Raw genomic sequence first — 20,373 nt, forward strand, 5'->3', positions numbered from 1 at the left:
TCTTAGCATAAAGACCAGAAACAAAAGGAAAGAACCAGCCTGCCTCCCTCAAATGAACAAATCACTTTACCAGCAGTGCACCAGTCAACAACTATCAGTCTTACACTCTGTTTTATGACTTCAACAAACGTGATATAACTTCTTATTTAGTGAGTTAGAATCTTCCTAAATTATTAGGAACTATTAGGAAGCAGCATCATATTTATAAATATTTTAATTCTGATAAAGTGGTTCCTACCCACTCAGATCCCACAGAGATCACAAAGACGTCACAAAATGTCTAATAGATAGCAAATAGATAAAAACAAGCTGTAAGGTTTTTACCTGATCCAAGAAAAGCTGATGTCCAAATGAATCACATCACTACTCTGGAAACTCAAGTGCACCCTCTCAAAACAAAACATCCGCTGGATCATCAACGATACTGCAAAATTGGAATGTTTGGATAGTTTTTTGAAGACACTGTGTGTGTAAATGATCTGAAAATCTGAACAAACTCGTTTGAGTATATCTGGTCTACTTGGGTCTGCATTACAAAATAGTCTAATAACAAATAATTATCCCCAAAGAAGGAGAGTTTAAATGTCATGTTTCAATTTGCCTTAGAAACCTCATGTGTTTGTTGTCTTTAGTGAGAGAGCCACCGTGTGTGCTCCCAGTTAGGTCATAGCTACGTCAGGAAATCACAATCAGCCAATCTGATGTCATCCATGTGTTAGGAGCAATGCACTGCTTATTTTTAGAACACAGTTTAGATTTATATTTTGGCATAACATCTGCCCATTTTTATGTTTAATGAATTATTGATTAAGTTTAATATTTTTTTTAATATTATGACAATAATAGGTACCTACAATAGGTATCAATTATACTACACTTTATTCCATACATATTATTATTCCATATTCTGTTTCATGCCTTACCTCATTTTCTCATCTTCTCTTTTTATTATATTATATACTATATATTATATATTATATATTATATATATATCGGGGGCTACGATATTTACCTAGTTGGATACTGTTCAATCATCTATAAAGCATAAATTTTTAAGAAAGGTGCTGTATGAATAATTGATTGATTGATTGATTGATTGATTGATTGATTGATTTGTGCGGTTACTGAAACTGGAAATAGACACCTGCGAGTCAAATTGAACCACTGTAACCACTTGACATAGATGACAAACTGTTACACTGGGAAACATGTTTCTTTATGATGAAGAACACTTGCACAATGAGTTATAATGACAGTAAATCTGGGTAAAACCCCAGCACGAAGGACGTGAGTCTGTTCTGTCTCTCTGTGGGCGGGTCCCAGCAGGTTTACAGGAAACATGACTATCAGGAAGTAGAAAGTTTTGGAGTTTTGGAGTGTCCCCAAAGTGAGTCTCATGGTTTATAAAATTTGAATCGTTTAAAGACTGGCTACACATATTGCTCAAAGAAAATCAGGTGTGAAAGCGTGCGGGCGAAGTCTAAGGTAGGATTTAGTTCAAATAACACTTACACCGAAGCGCTTTGGTGCATGATGGTATAAACCGAAAACAACAAGGTTGTAGTGCTGAGCATTGTAACATTGTTACACATAAACAGAGGGAAAGCGCGTTTTTTTTTTTAAATACATTCGTTTGGTTATGAGCAAAGGGGCACGACGGTATTTACAATAGAGAATTAACGGAACAATTACAAAACGGAGGCAACATTATTGGTTAATGTACGGTTACTGCAAAACTGCAAAGGCCTGATAATGGCCTGAACCCCTGAACTGTACGTCTTTGCCAAGGCGTATAGATGGTATTCTGCACACAGACACTAACAACCCCAACAACGCAAACGATGTGGTGGCCACAATAATGAAAAAACATTCTTGGATCTAAGTCTTAGTTCACCATTAGATTTGTAGTTTTAGAAATACGGTCATGGCCATATACTGTATATATTTACTTCACAGTATCTTCACACTACTACTCTTCACAGTTATTAAACAACTAGAAAAATATGACCAACCCTTGGCACTTATAGTATGTCTGCAACTCTCCTGGACCGAAAAACAGAACTAGAAGGACAAGAAGAATCTGATGACACATTTTACAGAGTTTCACACAGGGGGGACTGTGGTGGGGGAAGGTAGAGTGGTTGTCCACCAATCTAACAGTTGTTGGTTCAATCCCCAGCACCTCCAGTCACATGTTGAAGTGTCCTTGAGCAAGACACTGAACCCCAACTTAGTTGCTCCCGGTGAGTGTTGGCCAGCTGCATAGCAGCTCCCCCACCGGTGTGTTTGATTGTGAGTGTGAATGGGTGAATAAAAAGCAGGTAAAGGGCTTTGAGGGCCAATAGGTAGAAAAGTGCTATATAAGTGCAGACTGACAGAAGTGATCCTTCCCCTGACTGAAGAAGCTTGTTCAGTAATTGCCTTTTTGGAAAGATAGCAGCCAAGGGAACCTGGCAAAAAGCCTGTAGTTTATATCAGTAGAATATAAACTATTGAGTGATGAATCAAAAGTTTGAAGTTTTGGCTCCAATCGAGAGAATAGGAAGTATGAGTGGATGGTGGAGGGTCTGTCATGTCTTGAGACTGCACATCTGTCAGTGGTCTTGATAATGGGCCTAAATGATGAGATCAGGAGAGCTTCAAAAGGACAGGCAGGTTTTAATACTTCCTTCCATTCCGTATAGAAAGGTTCTAAATAGGCACAGTTTTTCTTTTGGCATGACAATGGTCATAGGCATAGTCCTAATACCATGAAATTAAATCTTGGGGAAAAAAACTGAGCCCAGACTAGGAAGAATCCAGGGCTAAAGGAAGCATAGCAAAATATATCAGAAGATTGCCTATGAAAACCTTAAGACCCTCTCCCCAAAATAATACAACTTGTGCACAGTGAAACTGTGGGCCACACAATACAGAGCTTTTTGCCTGTACAAGCTACTTTGTTCAGATGTATATTGTTTACATATTCCCTGTATTTTGTGGTTATATCCTTACAATCAACCTGGGCTTTTCCTGCTGTGATATATCAAAATGTCTTACTTAAATGACTCTTAGAATATAGTAAATGTTGGTGATTATTTGTCTGTTGATTGACAAATTAATGTCAGTGTCAGCTGTGTAATGTAGAGCTGAGTCTGAGATTTCTGCTGTGCGTTCGACACAACTGCTGTGTTGAGTCTTTAGAGTTTGTTGTTATTGTTTTATTCGATGTAGGACCAGCTGAGAACGCCATGAATCGAGTCCCCCTGCAGCAGCCGCAGAGCTGTGAGCCCTGGGAGCTGAAGGAGCGACTGGGCACTGGAGGCTTTGGTAATGTTACAAGATGGCAAAATAAGGTACACAACCCACACACACTTCAAACACAGTGTTACATCCCTATGGGAAATTTGTCTTTTATTTGTGGCTGTGATATGACTGTATAATAGATGTCCCCTGAAAACAGGATGTTTATTTAACACACAAATATGTGTTTGATCATATGAAGTGCTAATATGGAAATAACCAAAATTGTTGTCAACTTCACTAATAAAAATCAAGATATATTGTATTAAAAATAATATGTTTTCTTGTCCCATTTTCAAATAACTGCAGCTTTAACAAGCTGTCTTAAAATCGCAGCAAACTATCTTTTATTGCACATACGGAATGTTTCACTGTTACTTTAATGAGCTCAGATTCCTTAACCTACTAAACTATCTGATGCAGAGAGGGACAGTCCTTATGGTTTATCATTACACTTGAACCTGATTTTTGATTTCTGTCAGGTAATAGAACAATAATGGTGAGCATTTTATACCTAAAATACATCATACTCTACGAAACAATCGTATACACCCAGAAGGAAATGTAAATTTAACTTTTATATTGTTTCAATTAGTATGACATCAGTTCAGGAAGTGGTTTTCTTTGTGAACCCAGTCCAGTAGAAGTTTATTGTAATGGTATCATGCCAAGTCACAGGATGTGCAGTTTGTGCATCATTAGTACATGCCCGTTTAGTGGACCTTCCTCTTCCTCTGTTTAAATCTTAAGTTTTGTTACTTACACCCACTTTTAAAGGAAACAAAGAGATAAGCCAGGCAGCATCATGTCAACAAAGATATACAAAAGATGGAGACACAGAAACTGTAGAAAAGCACTTGAGAATATGATGTCCTTGAAATATTCCCTTGTGTTTTCAAATCTAAAAAAATATACATAAACCCTTCTCATCACTTGAAATAAAATTCACAGGCTGTCAATGGCAAACTTAGTGGCTGCATTTCTGATAGTATAGTACTTACTAAATGAAAAAAAATTCAGTAATCGAGGAATTTGTGTTCAAGCTAAACTGATTGTGTAACATTATCTGCCACATATGATCCGCAATTATGAGACTGGCTACCAGGATTCAGTGGTCGAATGGGAGGAAAAAAGACTGAAGAGGGCACCGGGGATAAAAGAATGACTAAACATCCTCTACAGGAGATTCCCTCAAATAAAGACATTACTGTCAGCTATTATTAGTTCCTAAATCACATTGTGGGAAGAAAGGTATAGGCCTTTTCCCCGTTGAAGCCATGGGAAACTGGTAGCCAGATTTTGTGTTTCTCAGTATACTTGGCTAATGGTTAGATCAGTCATCTGCAGGTGAATTGATCTATGTCTATGTCATGGGTTTTACTTTTACATTTTCGAATATTTTCATTATCATTATCTTTTCATTATCATGAATCACTAGTTTATTCTTCTAAAAGAAATAAAGAATTAAAGCCATATTTATGCTGTAGTATTTACATTTACATTGTATTTGAGCTATTAAAATTGTTATTTAAATATTTTCACTGTAGTGTAGCATCTTTAATGTTAATTGTAAATGTTCTCATGAACAAATAACTTCTCAGGTGGAGACCACAAATAATTATTGATATGTTGCTTGTATACGCTGTAATACAAATAATGTAGGGCTGCAGTGATCAGTTTATTATTCATTGGGAGAAGAAAATAATTGGTCAGCAGCAAAACTTTAATTATCAGCAAAACCGGTACAATGATTCCAGCTTCTCAAATGAGATTGGTTTATAGTATTTGATTAACAGTAAATTAGATGTATATCTTCCCTCTAGCTCTTAGAAATTAAAGCCCTTAGAAAATCTTGATGTTGTTCTCGTCTGTTTTACAAACCCAACAAATAATGGATTGATTCTTTTGCACAAAACGCACAATAAACTAACACGTTCCTAACTGAGATGTTTTGCTGTTGGACTCTTGTGGTGAACAGGGAACTGAGCTGGAAGACAATGCTTTCAATTAACATTTACATTTTACATTTACATTCAGTCATATGGCAGATGCTTCTATTCAAAACAACTTACAAGTTTGGTACAAGGAAAGCGAAAATCAAACTCGGGAATACATTACAGCAAAGTACTATGAGAAGAAGTGTTTCTGTTTTATGAGATGAGATATGAGTGCAAGGTAAAACAGAAGAGTTCTGTTGTGAGCAGTGTTTTAAATATTTTAATATTGGGTACAAAATGTAACAGTCAGTCTTCGTTCCAACCCTTCTCTATGATCATGAGCTTTGGGTAATGTCCACATAAAATGAGACTGTGAATAGCAGTCAAATGAGTGGTGGCCAGACTCAGGCTTAGAGATCGGGGACAGGGTTCTGAAGTCCGGAGGGCGCTTAGAGTAAAAGATCCAGTTGAGGTTGTTCAGACATCTTGTCAGGTATCTTTCTGGGCTCCTCCCAGATGTCCAGATGTCTCTCTTTTCAGCAACATTTTCCTTTTACCTCTAAGGATCTTGAGTCAGACCTTGGGAAGATCTAGATTGTGCTGAAGAGATTATATATGTCATCTGGCCTCTGTACAAGATCCTTAGAGGTAAAAGGAAAATGTTGCTGAAAAGAGAGACATCTGGACTATGTTGAGGCAGGGGATGGATGGATGGATGGGTGTCGTTGCGAATAATTTCCACTTCAAATTCTACGGTATATCAAAATTGTACGTGTGTGCTTTCAGGAAACAGAGGAGCAGATCGCTATAAAGCAGTGCCGCCAGGAGCTGAGTGAGAGAAACAAAGAGCGGTGGTGTCTGGAGATCCAGATCATGAAGAGGTCAGTTTGAAGCTTGTATGCATCAGTCAGCCGAGGGGTCCTTTTTAGGGCCACTGCCCTTCTTCTGTCACCTTCAAATATCCAAAACACAGCAGAGGCACGTCTCTTTTTAGCCCCAGACACCAACCAATAAACAGTTAGTAATGCATTGCATTATGAATTATGGACACAGGACACTCTATAACCAGTGTTTCTGTGAGTTAAACAGAAATGTATGTGGGATTATGTACCATATAAGCTTGGTATATAGTACAGTATACTGGCCATAACTAGTCACAATTTCACTTTTACTTAACAGATGCTGCTTGTCTTGTGTCTTGTGCAGTACTGAACAGAGTGCGAAGTACAATAACTTTCAGTTTAATGAGAAAGCACTTTGTTCTGTAACATCCAGGGACTGAATAAGATCAGATTTCCAGACTCTTTTCTTTTGTTGGACCACAGCTTGCTCTAAGCTTTTCTCTCTGTTTGCTAAAGATCCAGGAGTTATTTTCCACAGTGATAGCACCTGAGTCTATGATACTTGCTTGCCTTGTACCTCACTTGTAAGTCACTTTGGATAAAAGCGTCTGCTAAATGACTAAATGTAAATGATACATTATGCTTTTTTGTTTGTTTGTTTGTTTGTTTGGGTTTTTTTGTTTGTTTGTTTGTTTTTTTGGCCAAAGGAATTCGGAATTTCCCAGTTTAGTTTTTCCCTTCCAAACCCATTCATGCTTTTCCTCAGGGCTTCTTTTGGTGTAGGAGACGAGTTTTGTTTTGACGCTGATGTTGTGACTAGCTGTTGCTATTATTCATCCAGCTGTGTGCTTATGAGTTTGACATTTGACGTTTATATACCCATCTGTTTCATGAGTTTTCTGAAAGTACAAAAAATAATTTGTGTCTTCAAATAGTAAAAGGACATTAAATAATTAGAACAACAGCAAATGTTGGTTTATTTTGGTCTGTGCCGCCTCCTCATTTTGTTCTGCTTTGGTGTGTATTCATTTCCACACGTCTGTAGTGTCTATTAAGAGTTAGAGTTTAGGTGTGTGTGTGTGTGTGTGTGTGTGTGTGTGTGTGTGTGTGTGTGTGTGTGTGTGTGTGTGTGTGTGTGTGTGTGTGTGTGTGTGTGTGTGTGTGTGTGTGTGTGTGTCATTCACTGTTGCAAACATGTGTATAAAACCATTTCTTTCCAAGTCCCACTTTAACAAGTGTGTTGTTTTCAGACAGACATGGTCACAACCACAAACCTCCCATGCTCCCACGCTCAACTCGTGGAAAACCACAGGGAAGGGGACTGGCACCGTACCATTTTATTATTAAAGCTACTTAACACAGACATACAGACACATGCACATACTGTAAGTTGCCCTACATCAGAGAATTCTATGGCAATACAGTCATCAAACAATGTGCTATATATCAATTATAGTACTTATGCTCATGTTTAGGTTTGTTTTATCATTCACTGATTTGACCAAACAAATTTGTACTGTAGAAGTGCCGAGAAAAAATCAGGATTGATTACTAGGGCTTATTATTCTGATCGTGACTATTATCCATCTACTGTTATTGTACCGGTTACCCTCATTGCTTTTATATGCTACACTGTTATTATTACAGTCTAAACCAATTTCCTGGTGGATCTAATATCAGTTTGTGAACTTTATATTTCTTCTTGGATCCTGTGACAATCAGAAACATATTTTTTCTGTCAGAGTTATGAAACCAAAGAATGAGAAACAGACAACGTAAGAAAGAGCAGGTTGAAGAGCAGAGAGGGGAGTGTTAAAGATTATTAATGAACAAGTTTGTCTTTCAAGGAATTGTGAAAGAATGCTATTTATTTAAGGTCACAAGAGAAGAATACCACTAAGTTCTACCTATTGGCCTCTTCATACTCACAGCAAAAAAGAATATTAGCTTACGAATAAAGTGAACTAAGAGAAAAATGCAACAAGAGTGTCAAAAACACACTTCTTTACTTTAATAGGTCAAAAAGAGAACAACTTTTCCCTTGTTGACAAATCATTATTAAACATTGTAAAAGAAGGGTTGACTATGTCACAGTTCTGAGAATGTGTAGCACAAGCTGCCTGGTTAGTAAATCTCATCCCTTGGTCATGTGTAATGGGGCAAAAAAGTATTTAGTCAGCCACCGATTGCGCAAGTTCTCCCGCTTAAAATGATGACAGAGGTCTGTAATTTTCATCATCAAATTTCTAAATAAATTCTTTTAAAATCCTACAATGTGATTTCCTCGATTTATTTTTTTCCACATTCTGTCTCTCAGAGTTGAAGTGTACCTATGATGAAAATTACACAGCTCTGTTATCATTTTAAGCGGGAGAACTTGCACAATTGGTGGCTGTCTAAATACTTTTTTAGACAGCAACCATTATGCTATGTAGATACATATCCCAGTAAGGATAAAATATATAATATATTTTGCAGATCCTCTGACAAATATTTGCTGGTCTTCTCTCACTCAGGTTGGAACATGTCAATGTGGTGGCAGCCAGAGAGGTTCCTGAAGGAATGCAGAAACTGGTGGGCACCAATGACCTGCCACTGCTGGCAATGGAGTACTGTCAGGGAGGGGACCTGAGGAAGGTAAAAACTTGTGGTAGTTTTGCAAGTGTCTGTGTTCACACATGTGGTTCAGGACATTAATCCTGTGTCAAAATCCATTTTCCTCAAAGTCCTGAATCACAATAAATCACCTTGGAGGAGTAAACATGTGTGTTTGCAACATTGTACCTCTCTGTCCTATTGCTACATCTATGTATCTATCTATCTAATTTATCTAATCTATCTATCTATCTAGTTAAATATACTTCATTCTGGGGGGAGAAATCTATGGCAATTTTTGCTCTGCAACAAACTGACCATGCAGCCTGAGGCAATAGAAATTGATGGCACTGGGCTATCATCAGAAGATGAAAATGCCAACCGTAACAAACAGCAGTGTAATAAAACTTTCAAAGCACCCCAGATGGCATAAAACTGAGCAGATGGAGTTGTTAGTGTGCACAGAGAGCAGAAAACAGCAATATCCTCTTCTTTCCGGTCTCCCAAATATTTCCAGCAGCGGAACACTTTAAAGATGTTTAAAGTAAAGCCAATCAGTCTTTACAAGAACAGTGTTAATTTGTCAAATTGTAATAAATCTAATGAACAGTGCACAAAGAGTTTCTTCTCATGGCTCATGTTTTTAAAGTGTCTTTGTTTGTGTTCTCTGCAGTATCTGAACCTCTTGGAGAACTGCTGTGGAATGAGGGAGGGCTCCGTTCTGATTCTGTTAAGGGACATTTGTGAGTATCCAATATCAATATGTTTGTTTAAAAAGTGAGTAAATCTTATTAGTCTATTTGATGACAGCTCACAGTCAACAACATTTATTCAGAAATTGGTCAAATGATAACCTCTAACAACATGGTGTATATCACATTATATAAACAAGTTCGACTGATTATCATGTGGTACTCATTCCACACTTCTAGAGAAGAGCGGAAAGTAAAACAAAGAAACTCCTTTTCCTCCACCATGTCTCCGATAATAATGAGTGACCCTCCGTAATATGAATTCATGACCAAGGGTTAAAAAAACAGGCATTTGAATAAACACCCAAAGTACATGAGTTATGCTTAATTAGACATTCGTCATTGTCAGTACACACACTAGTCACCCTTTGAGGCAGAAGTGTAGCGACATATAGTTTCAGTTTTAAATTGAAGCATGGTAGACTTTAACTTTGATTTTAGGCTACAGAATGTGCTGCACACATCAGTCTCATCCTCTTTTGACTCATATTAAAGAGTAACTTATCACAAGGTTACATTCCTTTTGGGTGTATTGCAACAGTGCCCATCTCTGATCATATTCATCAGTGAGGCTGTGGGTGTGGTCAAAGGTGAAACACACCTGAAATTTTCAACCAGCTGTATATAATATAATAGCCAATTCAGTCTTCATATACACAAACATTTGATATCCTATACTCCTATACTTTTTTTTTAGTTCAGCTGTAGTTTACATGTAACAAAATTCAACTATTTAGAGTCATGAATCTTAGCCAAGTTTAAAGAATGTGCTTATAATAATCACATTATCAAATCATTTACAAATCACGCAAAGTTAACTCTGCATCCTTTTCTTTTGACCCACATCCTAGCGTCGGCTCTGACCTACCTCCATAACAAGAGGATCATCCACAGAGATTTGAAACCTGAAAACATTGTGCTGCAGCAGGGAGAGAAAAGAGTGAGTTAAAGACCCTGTGGACTATCCTGTTATGACAAATACAGCTAAACCACAACAAAGAGGTCATATAAAAGCTTTTTGCCTCTACGTGGGTTTTGTGGAATAAGTGCAGATGCCTCTCTCACGTCCACATGTTTACACTCACCAACTGAGCTGAGTCTTTTAATAACTTATCCTCACAGTTATTAGGAACATTTGGGATTTGTCTTGACTTCCTCTGTGGGCTTTACATTATTTTATTTGTCATATGAGAAATCATAACATCTTCCAGCATGCAGTATGAAGAATGTTTTGTAATGACATTAAAGTGTATAAAAAGTTCTGCGATTTATTAAAACAAACCTTATCCACAGTAAAGTTTAAAGGTTTGCATGAGCACATGTTACTTTTTGGTTTTGCCAGTTAAGAGCAGATCTCAGTCAGCCAGAATAGCATGAAAATGTTATTATTAGTATTTAATTTAATGAACATGCCTTGGTAATTTATGCACTCAATACTTGCTTGGGGCCCCTTTATTCTTTTCAATTTATTATTATTTTTTGAAAGAATTAATTACTGCATCAATGCGCCATAGTATATGCTGAGGCGTCATTGAAGACCAGGTTGCTTTGATAGCAGCCTCTAACTTCTGGGTTTTTGATTCAAGTGTTTGTAATTTTGACAGTTTTTTTTTATAGATTATCTAGTATTCAGTCAAGATCAGCACCCTACACAGTTAGTTGTAGTTTGGGCACCGTGGGCAGGTCCTGAATCCTCCTGGAAAAAGAAATCTGTATCTGCATAAAGGCTGCGATGTCTTTAGACTTGATAAAACACAGTGGAAAAACACCAGAAGATAACGTGCCACCCCAAATCATTACCAAATGTACAATCATGGTTTCCCAATGAACTGCATCATTTGTTCATGTGAAAAGAAGACTTTGGACCACTGAGCAGTTCTCCATTCTATTTTCCAAGTGGCCCTCTTCTTTGAATTTGTTTGACAGTCTTAAGCCTGCGGTCATCCCTGTTGTTTGTGTAACTTTCCCTACCACACTTTTCCATTCCAGTCAGCTTTCCATGAATATGCTTTGATGCAGCACACTGCAAATAGCCAGCCCGTTCAGCGATGACCTTCTGAAGTCATTGATCATCTTCTGGACAACTGTCAAGTCAGCAGCCTTTGCCATGATGGTGGCTCCATGTAGTAAACTAGATAGAGAGAGAGAGATACATACATATTTATCTGAAGATAACCAGATAATCTGGATAACCAAACCTGGATGACTGAGAATCTTCATCTGTAACTACTCCACTGTCCTCCCTGCAGGCCAGTTTCAGTAATATTCAACATACTTTTTTTATATTTTAAACACAAATAAAACTAAATGTCTTTAACCGAAGGTTGCCACAGGTTGAGTGTCCCCTTAAAATCTACTCTCTGCATGGCTCTGACATTGATTTTTGTTAACTGTTATAAGTATCTAAGCATCTGGATTGATAGAAACACTTTTATTTGAAACACACATAAATGTTCTGCTTACAAAGGTAAAATCAAGAATAGACTTAATTTTCGTAGTAAATCCTCTGTAAAACATCTTCTGGTTAAACTGACAGTTCTCCCTATTTTGGACTATGGCAAATTTGTTTATAGGTCAGCCTCAAAAACCCTCCTAAATAAGCTCCATTCTATTTACCACTGTGCCACCCGCTTCGTATCAAGGGCTCCATTTAATACCCACCACTGCAGCCTGTATTCATTAGTGGATTGGCCTTAACTCAAGCTCAGCTCTTTTATCCTGCTCTAATACAGAGAATACTCCAAGATTAACTATCCACTTTTAAATGTATGCCACTGCATATATACTGTACTGTCATTATAAATGTTTAAATTAGTTTGATTTGTTTATATGTTTTTTTTATGTTTATATGTTGTCTTGGCCAGGTCATTATTGTAAATGAGAACTGGTTCTAAATTAACTCACCCAGTTAAACAAATAAAAATAAATACATGGCATTTATACTGTATAAATGTACTCATTTAAAAGAGGCTTGAAAGAGTTCAATTTTCATATAATGATTCCAAAATATTAATGAAATAAATTTGGAAGCAGAGAAACATTTTTGACAAAGATGCTAATTTTTAGCATAAGATACTCATTTTTTAGTAGAGTTAGATGAGAAGATACTCCCCTAAATATGTAGTTTTTATGTTTGCTTTTTGCAAAATGTACTGTAAAACATTTTATTATTTATCAATTTGTTTACAGGATAACATTATTTTCCTCTAATTTTAGTTGATCCACAAGATCATAGATCTTGGCTATGCTAAAGAGCTGGACCAGAGCAGCCTTTGCACTTCATTTGTGGGAACACTGCAGTACTTAGTAAGTGAGGAAACATGTTTTACACAATCTCATCGTGTATTCTACAAAGCAACACATGAACCTGAGTGTTTCCCTTCTACCTTTCAGGCTCCAGAGCTCATTGAGAGGCAAAAGTACACGGTCACTGTGGACTACTGGAGCTTTGGGACTCTGGTGTTTGAGTGTATCACAGGATTTCGCCCTTTCCTTCCAACCTGGCAGCCTGTTCCCTGGTAGTACCACGTTTTAAAAAAAAATCATACATGTAATCAGTAGGAAAGTGAAGTTCTCAGACACTAGCTGGAAGGAGCTGTGTGTAAAAATTTCCACCATTTCTTCATAAATCTCCTCTTAAATCCTCTTTTTTTTGTTTTTTGTCTAGCTTTGCAAATATTGCGAACAATGATGTTTTTGAATGTTTAGCAATGATAAGATTAATTTTAGAACAATGTTATTGTTGAGTGTTGGGAGTTTAACACATAGGGGGTATATCAACACTTGCTAAAGCTAAGAATTGCAGGATATGTGGGTTGTGCCAATGTCAATCCCCGTGATGCAAAAATTATAAATTAAAGATATGCAACTCTTGGGGCGCCTCTGTTAAATACAGGAAAGTACTCCATTGAATTGTTGCAGAAATACAGGTTCAGTTCCCAGCACATAACACTCACAGGTGATGGTAAAGAAAAGTAAGGTCTGACGTGCAATGTTACGCACGTCAGACTTTAAATTCCTTTGTCTGTTTTCACATATTATTCATCTGTGCTCTTTTTAGGCACAATAAACTGAGGCTGAAGCAGGATGACGACATTGTTGTTTATGAGGATCTCTCAGGGGAAGTTCGCTTCTCTAAACATCTGCCTCAGCCCAACAACCTCAACAGGTGATTTCATCTGTGAGAGACCTGCACATATGTACGTAAAACATGCATGTGTTAACATGTTTGCTGCACAGTCTGTTATTAGAGAAGCTGGAGCGGTGGCTGCAGCTGATGTTAAAGTGGTCTCCTCAGGAGAGAGGCAAAGACCTCAGTGCTACACCCAGTGACTGTTTCTCCCAGCTGGAGATCATACTACAGCTCAAGGTTACTTTAATCATTTATTTATTTATTCTTTAACACCTGTTGTCTTTATTGATCTGTACATGAACAATGTTTAACAAAATAAGTACATTTGGTCACACATTTGAATCTATGATGAAGCTGTAAACACATTTCCTCCGACTCATTAGCTGTTAATAAGGCTTCTAATTTTTCTAATTTGTCTTTTCCTTCAGCTGGTTCATGTGTTGAACATGATGTCTGCCAAAATCCTAACGTACTCAGTCTCCGACAATGAGACTGTTGCCGACCTGCAGCTGAGAGTAGAGAAAGACACCAACATCCCTGCAGCCAATCAGGAGCTTCTGCTGGAGGCGGGATTAGCCTTGGAGTCTAATGGACTGGTCACACAGTGCGCCATAGATTACACAGTAATATCTAACATAAACACTCAACGTACACACACAGTGCCATTACAGAATATTCAACAACACAGTCTGGTGCTGGACTCATTTGCAGTATTGTACTTATCGTCTACTCTCGTAGGAGATAGATGGGCGGCGCACAGATTTGCCTCTGGTCTTCCTGTTTGATCGCTCCTCTTGCAGTTATGAGCCCCAGCTTGCTCCACGCATACTCCCTGAAAACATCCGCTTTGTCCGTAAGTACAAAAAATAAGGATATTTATTGTTATACCAGTTAATTTATTTAAAATAGCATTAATGGTTTGAATACTGAAATAGTTATCCAATTTGTTCAACAAAATAGTCTGTTTGTCCATATTTGAACGAAACACAGAAGTAATGCAGAGGAAACAACTATTATTCATCTTCAGAATTGTAACTTGCACGTTTGCTTTAAATGTGACATGTTTTTAGGCATCTTTTCTGTCTAAGACACATCTTTTGCTCTTGTCTGTTTTTTTCTTTCTCTTTCATTGCCTGTATTTTTCTTTCACATAGAAAAGGAGCCTAAGCATGTTCTGGCTTACAGCCCACTAAGGAGGACCTGTGGCCAGGCATGGCACACCATCCGATCCCTGAAGGAAGACTGGCAGAGGCTGCAGCAGGGGCAGAAAGCTGCCATGTAGGACACACACAGACTCATACAACAACGGACACGTGCATTAACTGCTTGATCAAACAAAACACATTGATGTCACCTGCTTGATTATTTCCTTTCAGCATGAGCCTCCTGAGGCACAACTCTTCGCTGTCCAAACAGAAGAACGAGATGGTGTCCATGCACCAGAGACTCATGGCCAAGCTTGAGTTCTTCACCACCAGCCTTCACATAGACATGGACAAATACCAGGAGCAGACAGCCACCGGGATTGGTACTGTATTACAGTACTTTACACACTTTCTATAGCTTATTTTGGTTGTCTGTTGCCTTTACCTCGGGGATTTGAATGCCTTAAACAATCTAGTTTTCCTCTGAGTCCTGTTCTTAAACTTGCTTTGTAGCTTCAGAGAAACTCCTAGGTGTTTGGAGGGAGATGGAGCAAACTGCTATCAGCTGTGGCCAGGTAAGGTTGAGTGTGTTTGTGCTCAGGCATGTGTGTGTAAGCAGTATTCGTGCATGTTTGGGAAAGACTAAAACCCATTTGTGTGGGTCCAGGCTAAAGTGAGTGAACTGGAGGAAGAGATGATGCAGCTGCAGCCAGACATAGTGGATGTGCAGAGGCAGCCGTGGAGGAGTGGAGAGGCTCTTGACACTCTGTAAGTCTAAACCAAACTCAACAGTAAAAACAACATCAACATCCACTTTGTGACCTTTGACCCTGCTCTCTTCCCCTCTTTCATACTCAGTGAAGGAAAAGCCATGGAGCTGGTCCGCAAACTCAGAGAGAAACCCAGAGGTCTGGATTTTTCATGCACCTGTTCACTTTTTACTCTACACTCATTATAGAGTCTCCATGTGGAAATAAACCTTCTTTATATGCTTTCATGCTTTCCTTTTCCCTGCCATGCATAGATCAGCGGTGCTCAGGGGATGGCCAGGAGGTTGTGCGTCTGGTGGTTCAGGCTGTGCAGTTCTACGAGAGGAAGATTAGAGACTTCTACACACACCTCAGGTCCTCACATTCTAAACTTTGAGTATAATTCCCAAATGACATAAAGTAGTACTAATATGGTACGTCACTATTTTTCGGGAAAATCTGGCTTAGTGGACTGAATGACTCCTGAACGACTCTGCGGTTTAACTGACTGTGTCACTTACCGTTTAGTCACTGTAACTCTTGTTTGGAAACTAGTTTTTTCGTAAAAGTACTCATAGTCCCATCATAGTGTTGTTTTGAAAGGGTTAATTTCCAGTCAAACCTACTGCATCAGACGTTTTTTAATGGATTACATGGTTTATTATTTGTATACTGATAGATAAAAGGCCATTACAATTCACAGTTTAAAACTTGTGTTCCCAGGATACCTTTGGTTGGGGTTATGCTGCCAAAATAGTTTGCGCTGCTATAGTTAATTTCAAACGGACATCTGCCTGAGTGTGTAGAGCATTAATTAAAGCCTCTGCACACCCACACAGATGTTTTGAGGTGTTAGTAAGTAAACAAGTAAGTTCACCTAACAGAAATTGTAATGGCCAAAAAGGCCTTTTCATAAAACACCTTTTCACATGCAGGAAAAGGCACAGGTATAAATAATAATAGTAATTTTGATTCATTAATGTCACTGTTAAGAACTGACTGCCAGTTTACTTAAAAGGAATGGAAAATATAATTTAGTGCACCTATACTTTTCCTCTTATGACAAGAAAAGAAATATTCTGCCTGGGAAAATGTCAAGAGACACGTGAGTGACATTTTTGTCTGGTACGTAGACACCCACACAGTTCTGGGCAGAGGCAGAACAAGTGAAAACACTTACTCCTTGTTACCTATTAACGTTTTACAGCTGCATTAGTTAAAGTGAGGAATTTGTAACACTTAAATATGGCTTTGTGACATTTATAACTGCTGATTTGATGGTTTATTATAAAGTGTAAAATGTCACAACCCTTTATTATTGCAAGCTTTTCATTTTACATGAAGTTGCCTGTGGTTATAAATGTTAGAAGTCATTAATATATAACCTGAGGCTTTGTTATTGGAGTGAGGGGTCAAATGATCAGTGGGAGGTGACATTCCTGTTCACAACAGGGCAATTAAAATGGCTCATTAGTTATTTATAAGATGTCATATATTAAACATAATAACATTCTTTCTGCACTACACAAACAGAAAATACCCAGCCACAACATACACACGTTTTGTTACATTTTGTCCTTTGTGTTGGACTGCCTTTTCATGCAGTAAGACAGCAGTGTGCCGCCAGCGTGTGATGGAGCTGCTGCCGAAGGTGGAGGGCGTGGTGCAGCAGATGGCTGAGAGCGAACAAGTCCTGATGAGTCTGCAGGAGAAACGGCAGAAGGAGCTGTGGAACCTGCTCAAAGTCGCCTGTGTGAGGACACGTGAAATACTCACAGACACAAACACTTCTGCTATCCCTTTAGGCATGCCTATTAATTTAGCCTTACTGTATTACTTATTATATCGTGGAAGCACCCGCAATTCCCAAGGTCACCCTTGCTTGAGTCTCCTTAACTCAAGTGCTTCTCTGGTAAGAATTGACCCGTTATGACTTTCATCCCTTTGTATATCTTTTATTGGAGAACACCTCTCTGTTATATATTAACACTGTCTTTTAGACCCTTCAGTTTCACCTCTGGTTAATATCACTCAGGCAAGCGCACATTTAAGCGCTATTCCATCTGGTAGTTTCCCTTCCTGAATTTTAAAATCACTTCTAAAATTCTGTTTTGTTGTCTACCAACCAGTGGATAGAGGGAGGAAACCGTTATTCAGTCTTGGGTTCTCGGCATCCCTACCCTTTGTCCCCCCTCTTGGGGCTTATAATCTTGACCTCGTCTTCTAGTAGAGGTTGTAAATTTTCAAAGGTTCTTACCTGAGAAGAGATGAGCCCAAGGCGCTGGAGCCTTTCAAAAGTTTATTGAAGAATATCTTTTCACCCACTCGTGGTTTTTGTACAGTTGTACAGTCATTGATATGCCTTTACATTTCTAAGGTTCTAAGTTTCCACTGGTTTTCTGTCTCTCACCTTGCAGCTGTCCACAGCTTTTCTGCCCCTTCTGCAGATGATTTGTTTACTAAAGCGTATCTTCCGCTTTCCACAAATAATAATGATTGAGTAGCAGCAGCTGTGCACATTTTGACAAGTTTTTTTTTTTGCTAAATGTATTCTCAAGCAGCTCTAGCAGTTTTATGTATACATTTTAGAATAACCGTTCTCCTTTAAAACAGTGTCAGTGTCATAAATTCTAAATGCAGTCAGTAACATAAGATTTTGTTACATTTTTCACAGTAAGTAGAGGCTCTACAGTTTTTACTAGACCCAGACTAAAGTGCATCATCTTGTCACATGTAGAGTAAAGTTCGAAGCCCAGTGAGTGGAAGTCCTGATGGATTACGAACCCCCTCGTCAGTGCCACCTCTTCTGACCTCCAGACCCAGTTTACAGCAGCTGTGAGTGCACACACACTTACACACGTACACATTCAATTTTAATTAGTTTGTATTAGTCTTGACCGATTAAGAAACTTAAACTGAACATTAAATTTCATCTTTGCATAGTAATGTCTGCAAAAATAATTTTGGCTCTGTTGGTGCTCACGAACTTTAAAATGTTAGTATTAAGGTATTTAGTATTTTTAGTATTTAAAAAAGCTTCCAAACAAAGAACGACCACCACCTTTTTTCTGAAATTGGTTTCCACAGAAGTGGGTCATGTAAAAAGTGATTTTTTTGAGACATTTTAAGACTTTGCAGCTCCTTTTTTCCCTTAAAAACTGCTATCACCCAGTGCAGTATTGTGACTCACCGATGTGTTTTCAGTTTTTTAGTTTTTTCCCGCAAATTGATGGCATCAACAATTATGCTGAAGTAAGTTTAGAAAGTTACAGGTCACAAGAATTTGTCTTTTTTTATGGGATTTTTATGGGATAGCCTTATCCTTTAGAGAAGGTCTACCCATCCGAACCTCCACACCATTGCCTTTGAAAACAGCATCCTGAAACTCGCAAAGGGGCAAACCCATGAGTAATGTGAATGCATGAATCATTTTGGGTGTGCCTGCAGCGACGAGTCTCTTGTGGAGGAGAGCAAGACGTTTGAGAATCGACTCCAAAGTTTGCTGCATGACACCATCCAGGAATCAGAGAGTAGCATGGAGGTACATCCTCACACTCCCACCAAACACACTTTTTTTTTTACCTTTTTCAGCTTCTTATTCTGACACATATCCTCTTTCTGGCATCTCATTGTTTTCTCCCAATCATGTGCCACGGCTATAAAAAACACCCCATTTGTCACTGTACCAGATGTTGAGGGAGTGGACGTGGCTGCGTGGAAACCAGAACTTCTCCAGTGACCTCTCCTAAATTGGGTTTAATTATACGATTGCACATGATACTGTGCTGCCTCTGTGTGGATGGGATGTCAAACTACATGAGGCTGTTGTATCAGCTGTTTCAGATAGCTGCGGCTACTTATTAGCTTAACGAGATTGAGAATTAGGTAAACCTACTCACTGTTTTTATTATGGCATTCTGATTATGATTATGAGGCATTAGTGAGATTTAAAAGACTGTTTATATTTATTTGCCTATAAGTGTCACAGAACCAATAAATACTTTGGGTTTTTCATTATAAACAGATCAACCTTTCCATTTATGTTTGTCGGAGGAGCCTACAAACATAAAGAACTTCTAAAAACCCAGTCAGAGCATGCTTACAATCAAGTAAAAATTTTTTTCTAACGTTATAAATGTAAATAACATATTTATAAGTGTAAAGAAAAATTGAAATTATATATTTCAGTTACTTCTGTTTCATCGTGTTTGGTAGAAAACTGCAGAGTGCCATTTTTAAAACTTATTAAAAAATACTTTAATACGGGTAAAAACTAAAGTGGGTTTTAGTTACATCTGCCTTGAACTGTGTTACAGTATGTACCAAAATGTAAATGTCTATTAGATTTTATTTGTATTCTGTGTATCAGGACAATCACAATTAAATGCAGAATTAATTTTGGCAGGACAAACACTGAACAACACGAGAAGCTCTAACCATATTTTAAATGGTTTTATGTGATTTTGTTTAAATCCACTGATAAATATATGGAGGTTGTTCAGAGTAACAACTGTCACAATGACACAAACGTATAACAGTACTCTCCTAGTTTTGTCCAAGATATTGGTAAAATCAGATGTAACCTAAACTGTAATATTGATACCTTTCCTTTTAAAACTGTGAAGATGCCTCAAATTTACATACATTTTAATGAGTCATTCATGTTATTACCATTATATTTGAGTTCTGGTATTTTACTGCTACTGCAGTTTGACATTATACAGCTATTTTAACAACTTGCCTAAAGCTGTGCCCATCACGATATCTACTACTGGAAGTAGACTTTGCAGAAATACAGATCATATGTGATGACAGATGCTACACATTGTCAGATGTCTGTGATCTCCTATTTGTGTACATACTCTATAAGTAAAATTGAATTTTGTATCAGGGAATGAGGGCACTCGTTCTCTTTGCAAAAATAAAACAAAAACATCAG

At 38.0% G+C, this 20,373-nt stretch overlaps 1 protein-coding gene across 4 annotated transcripts; it reads left to right on the forward strand.

Moving 5' to 3' along the window:
- The first annotated feature begins 1,282 nt into the window (after window positions 1–1,282).
- Window positions 1,283–20,372, forward strand: ikbkb (inhibitor of nuclear factor kappa B kinase subunit beta). Of its 4 annotated transcripts, none has more exons than XM_067520855.1 (22): window positions 1,289–1,387; window positions 3,214–3,335; window positions 6,006–6,100; window positions 8,578–8,698; window positions 9,330–9,399; window positions 10,260–10,348; window positions 12,625–12,714; window positions 12,802–12,926; window positions 13,469–13,576; window positions 13,648–13,777; window positions 13,969–14,163; window positions 14,279–14,393; window positions 14,695–14,818; window positions 14,917–15,068; window positions 15,199–15,260; window positions 15,353–15,453; window positions 15,544–15,593; window positions 15,710–15,809; window positions 17,040–17,187; window positions 18,172–18,269; window positions 18,882–18,975; window positions 19,124–20,372. In XM_067520855.1, exons 2-22 carry the CDS (start codon window positions 3,231–3,233, stop codon window positions 19,181–19,183), a joined length of 2,232 nt encoding a protein of 743 aa, XP_067376956.1. In that variant the 5' UTR covers window positions 1,289–1,387; window positions 3,214–3,230; the 3' UTR covers window positions 19,184–20,372. The 4 variants fall into 4 exon arrangements, with proteins under 4 accessions (XP_067376958.1, XP_067376956.1, XP_067376955.1 ...); XM_067520854.1 differs by having other exon boundaries at window positions 1,329–1,485; XM_067520857.1 differs by lacking the exon at window positions 6,006–6,100 and having other exon boundaries at window positions 1,283–1,387.
- Window position 20,373: the final 1 nt, after the last annotated feature.

The sequence above is a fragment of the Channa argus genome, chromosome 11, assembly GCF_033026475.1.
Source record: "Channa argus isolate prfri chromosome 11, Channa argus male v1.0, whole genome shotgun sequence".
In the NCBI taxonomy this organism is placed as follows: domain Eukaryota; kingdom Metazoa; phylum Chordata; class Actinopteri; order Anabantiformes; family Channidae; genus Channa; species Channa argus.